The 15664-nt window shown below is 40.9% G+C and overlaps 1 protein-coding gene across 2 annotated transcripts in view; it reads left to right on the top strand.

The window, feature by feature from the left end:
* eprs1 (glutamyl-prolyl-tRNA synthetase 1) overlaps nt 1-15664 on the top strand; it is a 73117-nt gene that overhangs the window by 43974 nt on the left and 13479 nt on the right. For both annotated transcript variants that reach the window (XM_041217187.1, XM_041217198.1), the window contains exons 16-21: nt 1396-1508; nt 1995-2109; nt 3461-3823; nt 6989-7219; nt 7820-8073; nt 9370-9421. In XM_041217187.1, the coding sequence (XP_041073121.1) occupies nt 1396-1508; nt 1995-2109; nt 3461-3823; nt 6989-7219; nt 7820-8073; nt 9370-9421 (1128 nt within the window). The remainder of the gene's footprint in view (nt 1-1395; nt 1509-1994; nt 2110-3460; nt 3824-6988; nt 7220-7819; nt 8074-9369; nt 9422-15664) is intronic.

The raw sequence follows: 15664 nt of genomic DNA, 5'->3' as shown, positions 1-15664 counted from the left end.
AAGACAAATGTCAGTAAAAGTTATTTTATTAAATTGATTAAATTAATATTTTATTATTAAAACTTAGATGCTAGAAATTACAGGGCAATTGTAACAGTGTTCACATTTCTTAATAGGAGCTTCCTTTTAAATGAGTTGTAAGCATTTCATTGAGCTTAAAATTGCTAAAGTAAAATTAATTGCAGATTAACAAACTCTTCTAAAGTCTATTGGGTCTCATTGACAGGTTTTCTAACCAGATTTAAAATTGTCTGGCTAATTAGTGCATAACTTAAAATCGAAATATGTATTCCCTAATACTCCATTTTCAGTGTGGTTGAACAGTAGTGATGAAACTGTTGTGCAGTGGATTAAACTCGTTAAGCATTAATGCAGTTCCGGTTTCAAATTCTCCCTGTTGTGACAGTGTATTAATATTATTGCTATTCACTCAGTTTCTTGAATTTTGAATTGTACTTCATTTATAGCTAGTTAAAATTCAAATGGTGTTTGCAATTTCAATAACTACTCCTGTTGTATGATGTTCTTGGAGGAATAACTTTTCTCCACAATAATGGGATTATTGCACCAAGAGCCCAGAATAGTGGATTCCATAACTTTGAACTTGAGTAATGTACATGGCCAGAATATTCGGGTTACCGTGCAGGGGCAGGGCGCATTTGCCGACGAGTAAAATGACCCTTGGTGATGTCAGGTATGTGTCCCGACGTCACTGTGCATCATGCAGATCTTTAGTTCGGCAGGTGCACAACGGAGTCAGCTGTGTGCCCACCAAACTGTCAAAGGCCTATTAAGGCCATTTAAAAACTAATTGAAATGATTTACTGAGCTGCCGGTCCAACCTTAAGATTGGCGGGCAGGCGAAGAGCTTGGGTGGCCTTCACATTTATCATGAAACCTCATCCATAGGCGGGATAAGGTTTCATGAAGGCTTTTAAAGTTTAATAAAAATTTTTAATAAAATTCATTGACGTGTCCCAGCTCATGTGACATGGGGACATGTCTTAAAATTTTTTTTTTCTTTATTAAAATTTTAAAAAATCAAACTAATCTCCCTGTGACTCAGCGCTTCCAGGTGCGTGTCACGCTGGGCGGGCCTTAATTGGTCTGCCCACATAAAATGGAGGCACGCAGCTAATCGCGATCGGCTGCACGTGCACCTGTTGCCGCCTAATCCACCAACGGGGAGAAAATACTCCTCCATGTGTTTCATATGCAAATGTGATCACTTATCGATTCGAATTGTTTCAGGAATAGGTGATGCAGTTTTTTGTTCATGAGTGACTTCGTAATTGCCTTTTTGAGTGGCTTCAAATCTTGGCTTTTGTTACAGTTTAACATTGGGAATGGTCTCAATGATTGATTTAATTGGGAAGAAAATACTTTCTCTTTCAGCAAGAAGAGCTAATGCTTGGCGACCCCTGTCTAAAAGACCTGAAAAAAGGAGATATCATCCAACTACAAAGAAGAGGTTTCTTTATCTGTGATCAGCCATATGAACCAGTTAGGTGAGCAATTCTCATCCTCTACCTTTTGGAGAAGAAGAATATTTGATGGAAGGAAAACTGTCAGTGACTATATGTTTTATTAACCATGTGGTTAGTGTTATTTCAGGTTTACTGCTCTTAACTGTAAAAAGTTTGAATCAAATTTTGTCCAGCAATGATAAAATTAAACTTTTATGAACTGTTAAGGAATAATCATGGTACTCGTTGCAAGTGCTCTCTGTCTACCACATTTTTCATGCAGAAGTGAGAAAGGTCTCTAGAATATGACAGATTGTTCATTTAAATAGCAGTCTATTGATATTGCCAAATGTTTAGATATTTGTATGAAGTACTACCTTGATTTTCAAACTCTGTAGCAGTTGAAATACGAATATTATAATATGTCATTTCCATATTTGAAGAAGCTATATATTATCGTTTTTTTTAAGCTAAACCTATTTTAGAATTTACTTGATGCCAATCCTGTATCTCCTGGTCTTGCTTTAGTCCACATAGTTGCAAAGAATCTCCTTGTGTTCTGATCTACATCCCTGATGGTCATACCAAGGAAATGCCGACCTCTGGTTCCAAGGAGAAGAGTAAACATGATGCAGTTAAAGTGGTAAGAATAGCTTTTTAAATGCAACAGAGCATCTGCAAACTTAAGCTTATTTCTAAAACAGGTTACGATTTCTGTGCAGGAAAATTACCCTTTCTTCTATGTGTGCTTCAGTTTTTGATTGAGAAAAGGACAAAAGTAAGTGTTCATATGCTTGTCTTTAAAAAAAAAAATTCTAGTCATTCAACAACCTTTGTCAAGTTTTTTTTTCTACTGTAAGTGGGGTAGGATGGGAGAACAGGGTGGAAGTGACCCCATAAATCGAGATCTTCATCCTTCATTTCTGTAAGTCTGTTTGGCTTTGTTTTTAAGACTTCTCAAAGCAGAAGTGTTTAACCTGATCGTAAGTGTCAAAAATGGAGGCACCATAGCATGAAAATTGTTTGTTGAATCTGAGTTCTGGGTCCATTAGAATGTTGGGCTCCATTTCTTTTTGTTAGAAGACTGCCTTCTAAATGGCTGGGGCATCATTGACTAAAAAGGTGCTTGTATTTCTGTTAATTTAGATGACTGGATCGCAAACCATAAAAAACGGCCTCACCTTTTTGTAACATTGTTAATCATGGGCTTAGAATTGGTTAAAAACGAACTTGCACATATTAAAATTCTATGGGCAGGATTTTTCACTCGGCATGCAGGTGTGTGCCCGAGCATGAAATAAAGCGCACTGACATTGGCCGAGCGTGCCGACGCACTCTTGTGATAGTTCAGTTGGCAGGTGTGCGCTGGTGCTGGCAGTGTGCCTGCTGACAATTAAAAAGCCTATTAAAGACATTAAGTTAACAATTGTGCTGAATTTTTCATTGCCTGTTTGATCCTAACAGTTGACAGGCAGGTGAAATGCCTTTGCATTTTTTTGGAAACCTTGTCCACGGCCGGGATGAGGTTTCCAAAATCAAATACAAATGAAATAAAAACTTTGATTTTTTTAATTTAAAAACATACCCCTGCTCATCTGACAGAGTCACATGAGCAGGGACATGCTTCATTAATTTTTTCAATAAATTCTTCATCTCCCTGAGGCAGCTTTGTGCCTCAGGGAGATTATTCAGCGGTCTTTTGCGCATTAGGCCTGCTTGCCCCGCCCCCCGCCTGCACAGGCAACGGTCAGTGCTGCCGCTCGCATATCAAGCTGGGCAGGCTTTAATTGACCTGCTGCGTATAATCGCAGTGCGTTGCTGATGGTGGTTGGCTTCCTGACCGATCCCGCATGCCAAGGGCAAAATTCTGCCCTATGTTTTGTGCTGCCTTTAACAGATGATTATTCACAATGCAAAGCTTCGCAAAAAATAACTTGAGAAACTAAATGGAAGATTACAGTTTGATTTATTTTGTTTAAATCATTTTTTTTTAGGTTAAAGCTGACTCTGCAGCTACAACTGTATCACCTCTTTCCCCTGCCTCAACATGTGACGCTCTTGACCTTACTGCACTTTACAACAAAGTAGCTCAACAAGGTGAGGTTGTACGTGAATTGAAGGCAAAGAAAGCATCCAAAGAAGAGGTGGATGCAGCAGTAAAAGGACTTTTGAGCTTGAAGGCAGAATATAAGCAGCAGAGTGGTATTGAATATAAGCCTGGAAAGCCACCAGCATCTACTGCTAGCCTTGTCCCTGTATCCAAGACCTCAGACTCAACTGTTAGCAAAGTTCTGTATGACAAGGTGTCTCAACAAGGAGAAGTAGTTCGAAAGCTCAAAGCAGATAAAGCTCCCAAGGTATTTTCTTTTGTCATTTCTAAATCCTTTAAAATAATATTATTTATGTGTATTCCTTCTGCTACTCAGGACCTGGGAACAGACCTTTTGTGTAAAATTCCCTTTTCACTGACAGAAAAAAAATGAAGGCGCTTGGTTGTTGGGATTGATTTTAAATTCAGCTGGTTCTCCCAGAATGCCAGTTAAGGGTATGTGTAGAGCAAGTGAAAGCAGTTTTCCACTTTCTCTTATGTTTTTGTCTGCTAAAACATTCACATGTATTAGATTTAGGACTTTTTATGGCAATCTCGTGTCACAATGATGAATCACTAAATAAGTAATGGTACGCATTTGAAGAAATAATTCATAATTCGCAACAGAAATGGATTCTCTTGAGGAATAATAACTCCACTGGAAAAGTGGTCTGGCCATGGTCAACTGGGGAAATTAAGCTTAAAACAGGCTTATAATCCTACCCAAAGGAATAGCAAGCCTGGGGATTTGGAGTGTTTTAAAAATCAGCAAAGGATGACCAACAAAGTGATTGATAGACAAAATAGAATATGAGCGTAACCCAACAAGAAATATTAAAACAGATTGTGAAAGCTCTTACAAAGTATGTAAAAAGCAAGAGATTAGTGGTATCAAATGTTGTGCCCCATGCAGGCAGAAACGGGAGAAATTACAATGGAGAATTTTAAAAATGGCATCAATGTTAAACAAGCATTTTCTATCTGTCTTTAGAGTAGGAGCAGCAAAGAGCATACTGCAAAGTGTGGGCAATAAAGGGCATAATGAGAATGAACAATGTAAAGGAATTGATATTAGTAAAAAAAAGCACTGGAAAAATTAATGGAACTAAAAGTTGACAAATCCCCTGACCTAATGGCCTACACCCTACACTTTTGAAAGAATTGGCGGCAGAGCTGGTGTATGCATTAGTTTTGATCTTCCAGAGTTCCTTAGATTCTAGAATGGTGCCTCTGGATTGGAAGGAAGAAAATATAACCCCGTTGCTCAAGCAAGTCAGAAGAGAGAAAACTGTGAACTGTAGGCCGGTTAACCTGATATCAAGAATAAGAAAATCATTAGAATCAATTATTAGGATGGGGTACCAGGGCAATCACAATAAATAAGCAGTTAAAATGGTTTTATGAGAGGGAAATCATGTTTGACAAATTATTTTTTTTGAGAGTTCAAATGACAGTGTAAATAAGGGGGAAACCAGTGGATGTAGTGCATTCAGATTTACGGTTCCAAACAACAAGCTGTTGTGCAAGATTGGGGATAATATATTAACATGAATTGGTTTAGAGTCAGATAACAGAATTAGGATTAAACAAGTCATTTTCAGGATAACAGGATGAAACTAGTGGAGTACCACAAAGATCAATGCTTACTTACATAGGGGACTGAATTTCACATCCAAGTTTGGTGGGGAGGTAAGTTGTGAGGCAGAATGTAAAGAGGCTGGAAAGGGATATACACCAGTTAAGTAATTGGATAAAAAGGTGATAAATGGTGTGTAATGTCAGGAAGTGTGGCATTGTCCTCTTTGGCTATGCACTTCCTGTGTGTGTGTGTGTGTGTGTGGGGCAGCGGGGGGGAATTCCCCAGCTGTCAAAGTATGAGCGCACTGCTCCCTGAGACAAAGTGCTGTCTCAGGGAGATTACTGACAGTCCAGAAAACTTTAAAAATAGAAAAATTAAGAAATGATTGACATGTCCCCCTTGTGACAATGTCATACAAGATGGGACATATTAATAAATATCACATAAAATGTGTTAAAAGTTTTTAAAAACGGACATGAAACCTCATTCCGCCAGTGGATGAGGTTTCATGTATTATCAGAAGCCCGCTAGGGCTCCTGGCCTGCCCGCCAGCCTTAAGGTTGGACAGGCAGGTCTTTAATTTTCTTAATTACTCTGTTAATGGCCTCAATTGGCCATTGACAGGTCAGCGGGCGGACAGCTGATTTCACCGTCCACCCGCCTTCCTAAAAATTTAAAGGGACCGGGATGATGTAGGGGGTTCTTCCCGACGTCACCCTGCATCATTTTCCCGTCGGCGAGCGGGCCCCGCCCCCAAATCGCTGACGGGAAAATTCAGGCCAGTGTGTTGGTATAACAGGATATTAACAAGGCAAATGGTATGTCCTCTGAGGAAAGATTGAGTAGAACAGGCTTGTAGTCTCTAGAGTTTAGAAGGACAAAAGGTGATCTAATTGAAATGTTTACCTTTATTCTTTAAAGAATCTTTGACAGAGTGGATGCTTAGAGACCGGAGAGTCTAAGGGTCATGTCGCTGGATGAGGGGTAAACCGTTTAGTATTGAGATCAGAAGAAATTTCTTCACTGAGGGTTGTGAATCTTTGGAATTCTCTACCTGTGGATGTTCAGTTGTTTAGTACATTTAAGACAGATCAATGCACTTCTGGGCACTAAGGGAATCCCGGGATTTTAGAAAAGGTGGGAAAGTGGAGTTAATGTACAAGATTGACTGTTATCTTATTGAATGGTGTAGCAGACTTGACTTGACCATATGACCTACCCTGGCTCCTGCTCCTTTTGTCATTATGTTCAGTTTATGCAGACATTGTTTCACCCAATGGTATCTTTTTTTGGTGGGTGGTGACATGGGTATACTGTATGTGGTGCTGTTGAAAGTCAAAGTGAGATGATTGCATTCATTCTTGTTCAAGCTGGTCGCTTTCTGGTGCATATTTAAGTGTTATTACTTGCCAGCCCAAGACTTGATGTTAGCTAGGTTCTGCTGCAGGCTCATAGGCACTGTTTCACAATTGGAGGAATTGAGAATGGAACAGAATCCTGGCATTGTCTGTGAACACCCCCACTCCTGACCTTAGGACTGAGGGGAGACCATTGATGAAGCTGTCTTTTTTTATTTTGGATCTGTTTTTTTATTTTCCTGTGACTTATTGTGATTGTACTGTGAGTTTAAGGAATCTCTTCACATGTAATTTTATAAATTGATTTTTTTCTTTTCTAAGAACTACAATTAGTGATTCTTCTACTTGTAGCTATAATAAAATACAAGGTGCAAAAGAAATGTGTTATTGGAGTTCCAGCACCAGTAAACATTTGCATTACTGTCTAATCTGTTTCTGTTCAACTTGCTTTCTGCTTACTTGTCTTGCTGTATGCTTGCCATGCTTTCTTTTGCAGGATAAGATAGATGAAGCAGTAAAAACACTTCTAGCCTTAAAAGTAGAGTATAAGCAGAAGACTGGTGAAGAGTACAAACCAGGGAAGCCATCCGGCGCTGCAGTAGGGCCAGCAGTTCCAGCCATTATCCCCCCTATAGAAGCATCAGCACTTGATGAGAGAGCACTACACAGCAAGGTGGCAGAACAAGGAGAAGTTGTTCGCAAACTTAAGGCAGAAAAAGTTTCTAAGGTAATGGCTGTGGATTCTTTTGAAGTGTTGAACCCACAAAGTTTGTTGCCTAATTCAGATAAAGGAGGAAAAAATTAGCAGCCCCTCTATTTCAAGTGAGATTTTCAAGAAAGTGCCCACTCTCCCTATTTCAAACTGGAGCGAACGTTGTTCAACACCGAAGGTTATGAAAGCAGTAAGATTTGTAAATAAAATGAAAACAGCTGTATTTGAAATTTGGGGTGCAAAATTCCATTAGAAACCTGAAACTGTATCATGTTGCTGAGGATTTTTTTTATACCCAAGTATTTAGGTAACCTGGTTCCTAGTGAACTGGAGTTAGCACTGATAAATTGACAGATATTACCAATCTCAGTCAGAAAGGCTAAAATGCACTGCTTTAGAAGGAGTTTTACTTTGTCCGGACTGGTGATCTTGCATAGAAAATGTCTCTGGCCTGAGCAAATGTAAAACTCCAGTTATTCCAGATATTCCAGTTTTGAATGTCTATAAATAAATGTGCATTATATATTTCATGTAGTGGGAAATTAGTTAACTTTTTTTATTGCACATTCCAAATTTGGTTTTGTTTTCCTAGTAACTCCATTCTTCTTTCTCTAGGAGGTAATAGGTGCTGCTGTGGCTGTGCTCCTTGATTTGAAGGGGCAGTATAAAGCTTTAACAGGAATGGAATATAAGCCGGCTGCAGGCAGTGATGAAGAGAACAAAAACAAAAAAGAGAAACAGAACAAATCTGAGAAGCAGAATAAGTCTGAAAAGCCTGAGGGGCAGAAGAAAGGGGCAGCAAAAGAACAGGAGAAGGGATCAAACAATGGAGGTGCCGGTGAAGGCCAGGGACCTAAGAAACAAACCCGGTGAGTAAGTCAGCAAGGTTTTGCTCCTAAGAGTTGAGCCTTGCTGGATAAGAGCTTGAGTTGAAGATACGGCCAGGCACTAGTCTGAATTCTAATTTGTGTTCATGTCTAGTCATCAATCCAAAAGATCTCACTGAACAGGTAGTCACACCCATCAGCCTGGGACTGTCTGAGGTCTGTCAGTGAGAGATCAGAGATTGGGAACGCAGCCTTGTAGAATCTGTCCTATAATATGATTGAATTCTAAATTTTACTTTTTCTTTTCCTATTGAAAGTGCTGATTTTGTTAAAACCTTAAGTATTAGTGCATCTATTATATTTGTGCCACATTTATATACATTTTTAAATGCCCGTATATTTCTTGGATATAGGCAGGATGTGGGGAGAAATACAAATGCGTAATTTTTTGACAAGTTTGATGTTTTAAATTGTTTAATTTCTGTATTCTGATTCATAAATGTTATTTTTTTTTACTGTTTGCTGTCATGGAGCCATCTGTGCTTAAGAGCAAACTTTTACTATGTTTGCTTCCAATTGTCAGCGGAAATAGTTTGGCACAGCAAAGGCCAGGTGCAGAGTAAAGTGCTCTCTATTCTGCTCCAGCAATGCAACTATTCCACTGCCCACGAGAACCTTCTACTATACCAGTGTCAGTTTTAAATTTTTGCAGGGCTATGGGGAAATGAGCAGGTGGAGTAGGACTAATTGGGCAGCTCTTTAAAAGCATAGGCATGATGGGTTCAGTGGCCTCTTTCTGTGCTGTATGATTCTATGAATTAAACTGGAACCGCTGAAAATTTTGTCATGCCTGCATTGATGTTAGAAGTACTTTCCTGTCGTTCGACTGGCTGGAATGGAGCTTTAGTTCTAGAGTGAAAACGTTATACTGTAGCGACCCATTGTGTCTTTGAGGTTCCTCTAATCTCAAAAATCTTCTAATACATCAATTTAGATGTGTGCGTGTATAATGTATATTAGTTAATATACAAGTATATTATGTGTGAAGTTTCCCTTGGCCTCAGTCTGGGAGTTTTGACAACATTTTAGTAATATGCATAGATACCTTTTTAAAGGTATAGATTTAACAAGAGTTCAATGATCCGTCTTACATTCAGTCTATGTAGCCAAAGGTCAACATGATAGTGAACTGCTATAAATGAGAAACCAAATATGTTTACTACTTTAGTTATGCTTTTATATAAAACTAGAAATATAAAATATGAAGTACGGGGTTGGCTTAGTTATTAAGTATATGTTCATATTTGGTAATTTAACTTGATATGGTCTTGTTTGTAGATTGGGCCTAGAAGCTAAAAAAGAAGAGAATCTAGCAGAGTGGTATTCACAAGTAAGTTTTTTTTAATGTCTTTTTGGATTATTTTGTAATTGAATTATCACAAAAGACATAGTTTATTTCAATTTAGCTATAAATTGATGGCATTTTTTTGGAACCCTGCTTACTTTATTGCTGGACCCACTTCTTTGGCTAGAAATCTTCCCACCCCATGCAGAGTGGACCCTTCTACCCATCCACTGTTCGCCTGGACCCCTTTTCCTGGTCCCTTTAGCTCTCGAGTCCTTTCCACTGATAACTGCCAGTGTGACATCAGCCCTCTCAATTGCTCTGCTCCCCTCACTCTAATCTGCCTCCCTCTGAACTGGCAGCACTCAATTCTCTCAGGTACAACCTTAACGTTGTCATCAAACCTGCTGACAATCATAAAAACAAAAAAACTGTGGATGCTGGAAATCCAAAACAAAAACAAAAACAGAATTACCTGGAAAAACTCAGCAGGTCTGGCAGCATCGGCGGAGAAAAGAGTTGACGTTTCGAGTCCTCATGACCCTTCGACAGAACTTGAGTTCGAGTCCAAGAAAGAGTTGAAATATAAGCTGGTTTAAGGTGTGTGTGTGGGGGGCGGAGAGAGAGAGAGAGGTGGAGTGGGGGTGTGGTTGTAGGGACAAACAAGCAGTGATAGAAGCAGATCATCAAAAGATGTCAACACCAATAATACGAAAGAACACATAGGTGTTAAAGTTGGTGATATTATCTAAACGAATGTGCTAATTAAGAATGGATGGTAGGGCACTCAAGGTATAGCTATAGTGGGGGTGGGGAGAGCATAAAAGATGTAAAATAAATAAATAGTTTTTTTTTTCTTTTTCTCTTTTTATAATGGAATTAGTTGGGAAAAGGAAAATCTATATAATTTATTGGAAAAAAAAGGAAAAGGAAGGGGGAAACAGAAAGGGGGTGGGGGATGGGGGAGGGAGCTCACGACCTAAAGTTGTTGAATTCAATATTCAGTCCGGATGGCTGTAAAGTGCCTAGTCGGAAGATGAGGTGTTGTTCCTCCAGTTTGCGTTGGGCTTCACTGGAACAATGCAGCAAGCCAAGGACAGACATGTGGGCAAGAGAGCAGGGTGGAGTGTTAAAATGGCAAGCGACAGGGAGGTTTGGGTCATTCTTGCGGACAGACCGCAGGTGTTCTGCAAAGCGGTCGCCCAGTTTACGTTTGGTCTCTCCAATGTAGAGGAGACCACATTGGGAGCAACGAATGCAGTAGACTAAGTTGGGGGAAATGCAAGTGAAATGCTGCTTCACTTGAAAGGAGTGTTTGGGTCCTTGGACGGTGAGGAGAGAGGAAGTGAAGGGGCAGGTATTGCATCTTTTGCGTGGGCATGGGGTGGTGCCATAGGAGGGGGTTGAGGAGTAGGGGGTGATAGAGGAGTGGACCAGGGTGTCCCGGAGGGAGCGATCCCTACGGAATGCCGATAGGGGGGGTGAAAGGAAGATGTGTTTGGTGGTGGCATCATGCTGGAGTTGGCGGAAATGGCGGAGGATGATCCTTTGAATGCGGAGGCTGGTGGGGTGATAAGTGAGGACAAGGGGGACCCTATCATGTTTCTGGGAGGGAGGAGAAGGCGTGAGGGCGGATGCGCGGGAGATGGGCCGGACACGGTTGAGGGCCCTGTCAACGACCGTGGGTGGAAAACCTCAGTTAAGGAAGAAGGAGGACATGTCAGAGGAACTGTTTTTGAAGGTACATCATCGGAACAGATGCGCCGGAGGCGAAGGAACTGAGAGAATGGGATGGAGTCCTTACAGGAAGCGGGGTGTGAGGAGCTGTAGTCGAGATAGCTGTGGGAGTCGGTGGGTTTGTAATGGATATTGGTGGACAGTCTATCACCAGAGATTGAGACAGAGAGATCAAGGAAGGCAAGGGAAATGTCAGAGATGGACCACGTGAAAATGATGGAGGGGTGGAGATTGGAAGCAAAATTAATAAATTTTTCCAAGTCCCGACGAGAGCATGAAGCGGCACCGAAGTAATCATCGATGTACCGGAGAAAGAGTTGTGGAAGGGGGCCAGAGTAGGACTGGAACAAGGAATGTTCCACATACCCCATAAAGAGACAGGCATAGCTGGGGCCCATGCGGGTACCCATAGCCACACCTTTTATTTGGAGGAAGTGAGAGGAGTTGAAGGAGAAATTGTTCAGCGTGAGAACAAGTTCAGCCAGACGGAGGAGAGTAGTGGTGGATGGGGATTGTTCGGGTCTCTGTTCGAGGAAGAAGCTAAGGGCCCTCAGACCATCCTGGTGGGGGATGGAGGTGTAGAGGGATTGGACGTCCATGGTGAAGAGGAAGCGGTTGGGGCCAGGGAACTGGAAATTGTTGATGTGACGTAAGGTGTCAGAGGAATCACGGATGTAGGTGGGAAGGGACTGGACAAGGGGAGAGAGAAGGGAGTCAAGATAACAAGAAATGAGTTCTGTGGGGCAGGAGCAAGCTGAGACGATCGGTCTACCGGGGCAGTTCTGTTTGTGGGTTTTGGGTAGGAGATAGAAGCGGGCCGTGCGAGGTTGGGCGACTATCAGGTTGGAAGCTGTGGGAGGGAGATCCCCAGAGGAGATGAGGTCAGTGACAGTCCTGGAAACAATGGCTTGATGTTCAGTGGTGGGGTCATGGTCCAGGGAGAGGTAGGAGGAAGTGTCTGCGAGTTGACGCTCAGCCTCCGCGAGGTAGAGGTCAGTGCGCCAGACAACAACAGCACCACCCTTGTCAGCGGGTTTGATGACAATGTCAGTGTTGGACCTGAGAGAATGGAGTGCAGTAAGTTCAGAGAGAGACAGGTTAGAATGGGTGAGAGGAGCAGAGAAATTGAGATGACTAATGTCGCGCCGACAGTTCTCAATGAGAACATCAAGCCATTGGCTCCAGGACTGTTACTGACCTCATCGCATCTCCTGCATCCCACCTACCCCCGATAACCTATCACCCCCTTGTTTACTAAGAATCTATCCACCTCTGCCTTAAAAATATTCAAAAACTCTTCTTCCACCGCTTTTCAGGAAGAGAGTTCCAAAGACTCACGATCCTTGGAGAGAAAATTTTTTGCCTCATCTCCGATCTAAATGGGCAACCCCTTATTTTTAAACAGTGACCCCTAGTCCTAGGTTCTCCCATAAGAGGAAACTTCCTTTCCATACCCAACCTGTCAAGGCCCCTTGGAATCTTATGTTTCAATCAAGTCGCCTTTTAATCTTCTAAGCTCCAGCAGATACAAGCCTAGCCTGTCCAAAATAAAAATACCTGGAAAAATTCAGCAGGTCTGACAGCATCTGGGGAGAGGAACACAGTTAACGTTTTGAGTCCGTATGACTCTTCAACAGAACTAAGGAAAAATAGAAAAGAGGTGAAATATAAGCTGGTTTAAGGCGGGGGGGGCGGTGTTGGGACAGGTAGAGCTGGATAGAGGGCCAGTGGAGATAGCCAAAAGATGTTATAGACTAAAGGACAAAGAGGTGTTGAAGGTGGTGATATTATCTAAGGAATGTGTTAATAGGTGACATTAAGGGTAGAAAGCAATTTTAGATTATGAATTCTCTCCTCCATCACCACCCCCTTTCCAATCCCCCCCTTTTCCAATAATTTATATAGATTTTTCTTTTCCCATCTATTTCCATTATTTTTAAATGTATTTCCATCCATTGTTTTATCTCTACCTTTTAGCCTATTTTGATCCCTTCCCCGCACCCCACCAGGGCTATCTGTACCTTGCTCGTCCTTTCTACCCTTAATGTCACCTATTAGCACATTCCTTAGATAATATCACCACCTTCAACACCTCTTTGTCCTTTTGTCTATGACATCTTTTGGCTATCTCCACCTATCACTGGCCCTCTATCCAGCTCTACTTGTCCCACCCCCCCTTAAACCAGCTTCTGTTTCACCTCTCTTCTATTTTTCCTTAGTTCTGTTGAAGAGTCATACAGACTCGAAATGTTAACTGTGTTCCTCTCCACAGATGCTGTCGGACCTGCTGAGTTTTTCCAGGTATTTTTATTATTTTTGTTGTGGATTTCCAGCATCTGCAGTTTTTTGCTTTTATCCTAGCCTGTCCAACCTTTCTTCATAAGGCAACCTGCCCATTCCAGGTATTAGTCTGGTAAACCTTCTCTGAACTGCTTCCAGCGTGTTTATATCTTTCCTTAAATAAGGTGGCCAACACTGTACACAGTGCTCCAGATGTGGTCTCACTAGTGATCTGAATAACTGAAGCATAGCCTCCCTACTTGTGTATTTAATTCCTCTCAATAAATGTTAACATTCCATTAGCTTTTCTAATTATTTGCTGCATCTGCATATTTGCCTTTTGTGATTCATGCACCAGGACACCCAGATCTCTCTGCATCTCAGCTCCGCAATCTCTTACCATTTAGATAATATGCTTCTCTTTTATTCTTCCTGCCAAAATGGACGATTTCACATTTTCCCATCTTATACTCCATTTGCCAGATCCTTGCCCATTCTCTTAACCTATCTATATCTTTCTGTAGCCTCCTTATGTCCTCTTCACAACTTAATTTCCTATTTATTTTCATGTCATCGGCAAATTTAGCAACCATTCCATCCATCCCTTCATCCAAGTCATTCATATAAATTGTAACAGTTGAGGTCCCAGCACATCCCTGTGGGCACACCACTTGTTGCATCTTGCCAAACTGAAAAAGACCCATTTATGCTTACTCTCTGCTTCCTGTTAGTCAGCCAATCTTCTATCCATGCCAATGTGTTATCATTATACCATGAGCTTTTATTTTCTGCCATAACCCTTGATGTGGCACTTTATCAAATGCCTTCTGGAAATCTAAGAACCGTACATCCACTGGTTCCCCTTTATCCACAGCATATGTTACTGCCTCAAAGAACTCCAATAAGTTGGTTAAACATGATTTCCCTTTCACAAAACCATGTTGACTCTGCCTGATTACCTTGAACTTATCCAAGTGTCCTGCTTTAACACCATTTAATAATAGCTTCTAACATTTCCATATGACAGGTATTAAGTTAACTGGCGTAGTTTCCTGCTTTCTGCTTATCTCCCTTTTTGAATAATGGAGTTACGTTATTATCTTCCAACCTAATGCTACTCTCCCTTAATCTAGGGAGTTTTGGAAAATTAAAACCAGTGCATCTATCTCACTAGTCACTTCTTTTAAGACCTTAAGGTGAGGTCCAACAGGACCCGGGCCCTTGTTAGCCTGCAGCTCCAGCAATTTACTCAGCGCCACTTTTCTTGTAATTTTCCTGAGTTCCTCCCTCCATTCCATTTCCTGATTTATAGCTGCTTCTGGGATGTTACTCCTCTATAATGAAGACTGATGCAAAAAACCTGTTCAATTCATCTGCCATTTACTTGTTTTCCATTATTGATTCTCCAGACTCACTTTCTATAGGATAAATGCTCACTTTGTTAACTCATTTCTTTTTAAAATATTTATAGAAACTTCTTACTATTTGTTTTTATTTATCTGGCTAGCTATCTCTTGTACTCTAATTTTTCCCTCCTTATTAATCTTCTGTTATATTCTGTCCAATCTTCTGGCCTTCCACCTATCTTTGCACAATTATATGATTTTTCTTTAAGTTTGGTACTGTTAATCTTTCTAGCTAACCATGGATGGTAAGCCTGCCCCTTGGACTTTTTGTTACTCTTACCTATTCCCTCTACCATACCCTGGTTTACCCTGAACACCTTCCCCACCTACTGCACTTTTCCATACAAGTGCAGGAGATGTACCATCTCATCTTTTACCACCTCCCTCCCTCATTGCCTGAGGTTCCAAAGACTGGGGAGAATTTCATCTTGTCTGTGCAGTGGTACTGCAACTAATGCCACCTTCTATACTGAGCATTCATTACATGAAGCAGTGATGAAAAGTAATGTCATCAGACTACCTAAGTAGCCAATCATATTAAAGGATTTTCACAGGCACACAAGCAGGAGACAAAAAGCAGTAAAATAAAATCACTTCTAAGAATTTTTACATAGAGCAAATGAAAAGTTGGGGCGTACACATGGGGTGAAAGTAGAAGCTATGATATTCTAAAGAAACCTTTTTCAAAATAATAAAATTAGCTTAGAAAATCTACGAACGAAACATTTAACAGTACTCCAAGATTTGAAATTGTTTTTCAGGGCTGGTTCTATTGTTCATAAGATCCTAGTAATCAAATCGTCATTTAAAAACCCAGTTACACCTGACAGAAGCATGGAAAATAGGAGCAGGAGGAGGTCATTTG

Source organism: Carcharodon carcharias, chromosome 2, assembly GCF_017639515.1.
Source record: "Carcharodon carcharias isolate sCarCar2 chromosome 2, sCarCar2.pri, whole genome shotgun sequence".
NCBI classification, from domain to species: Eukaryota; Metazoa; Chordata; class Chondrichthyes; order Lamniformes; family Lamnidae; genus Carcharodon; species Carcharodon carcharias.
The sequence above is the reverse complement of the archived record's forward strand: the minus strand, read 5'-3'. Positions and strand labels throughout refer to the sequence as shown.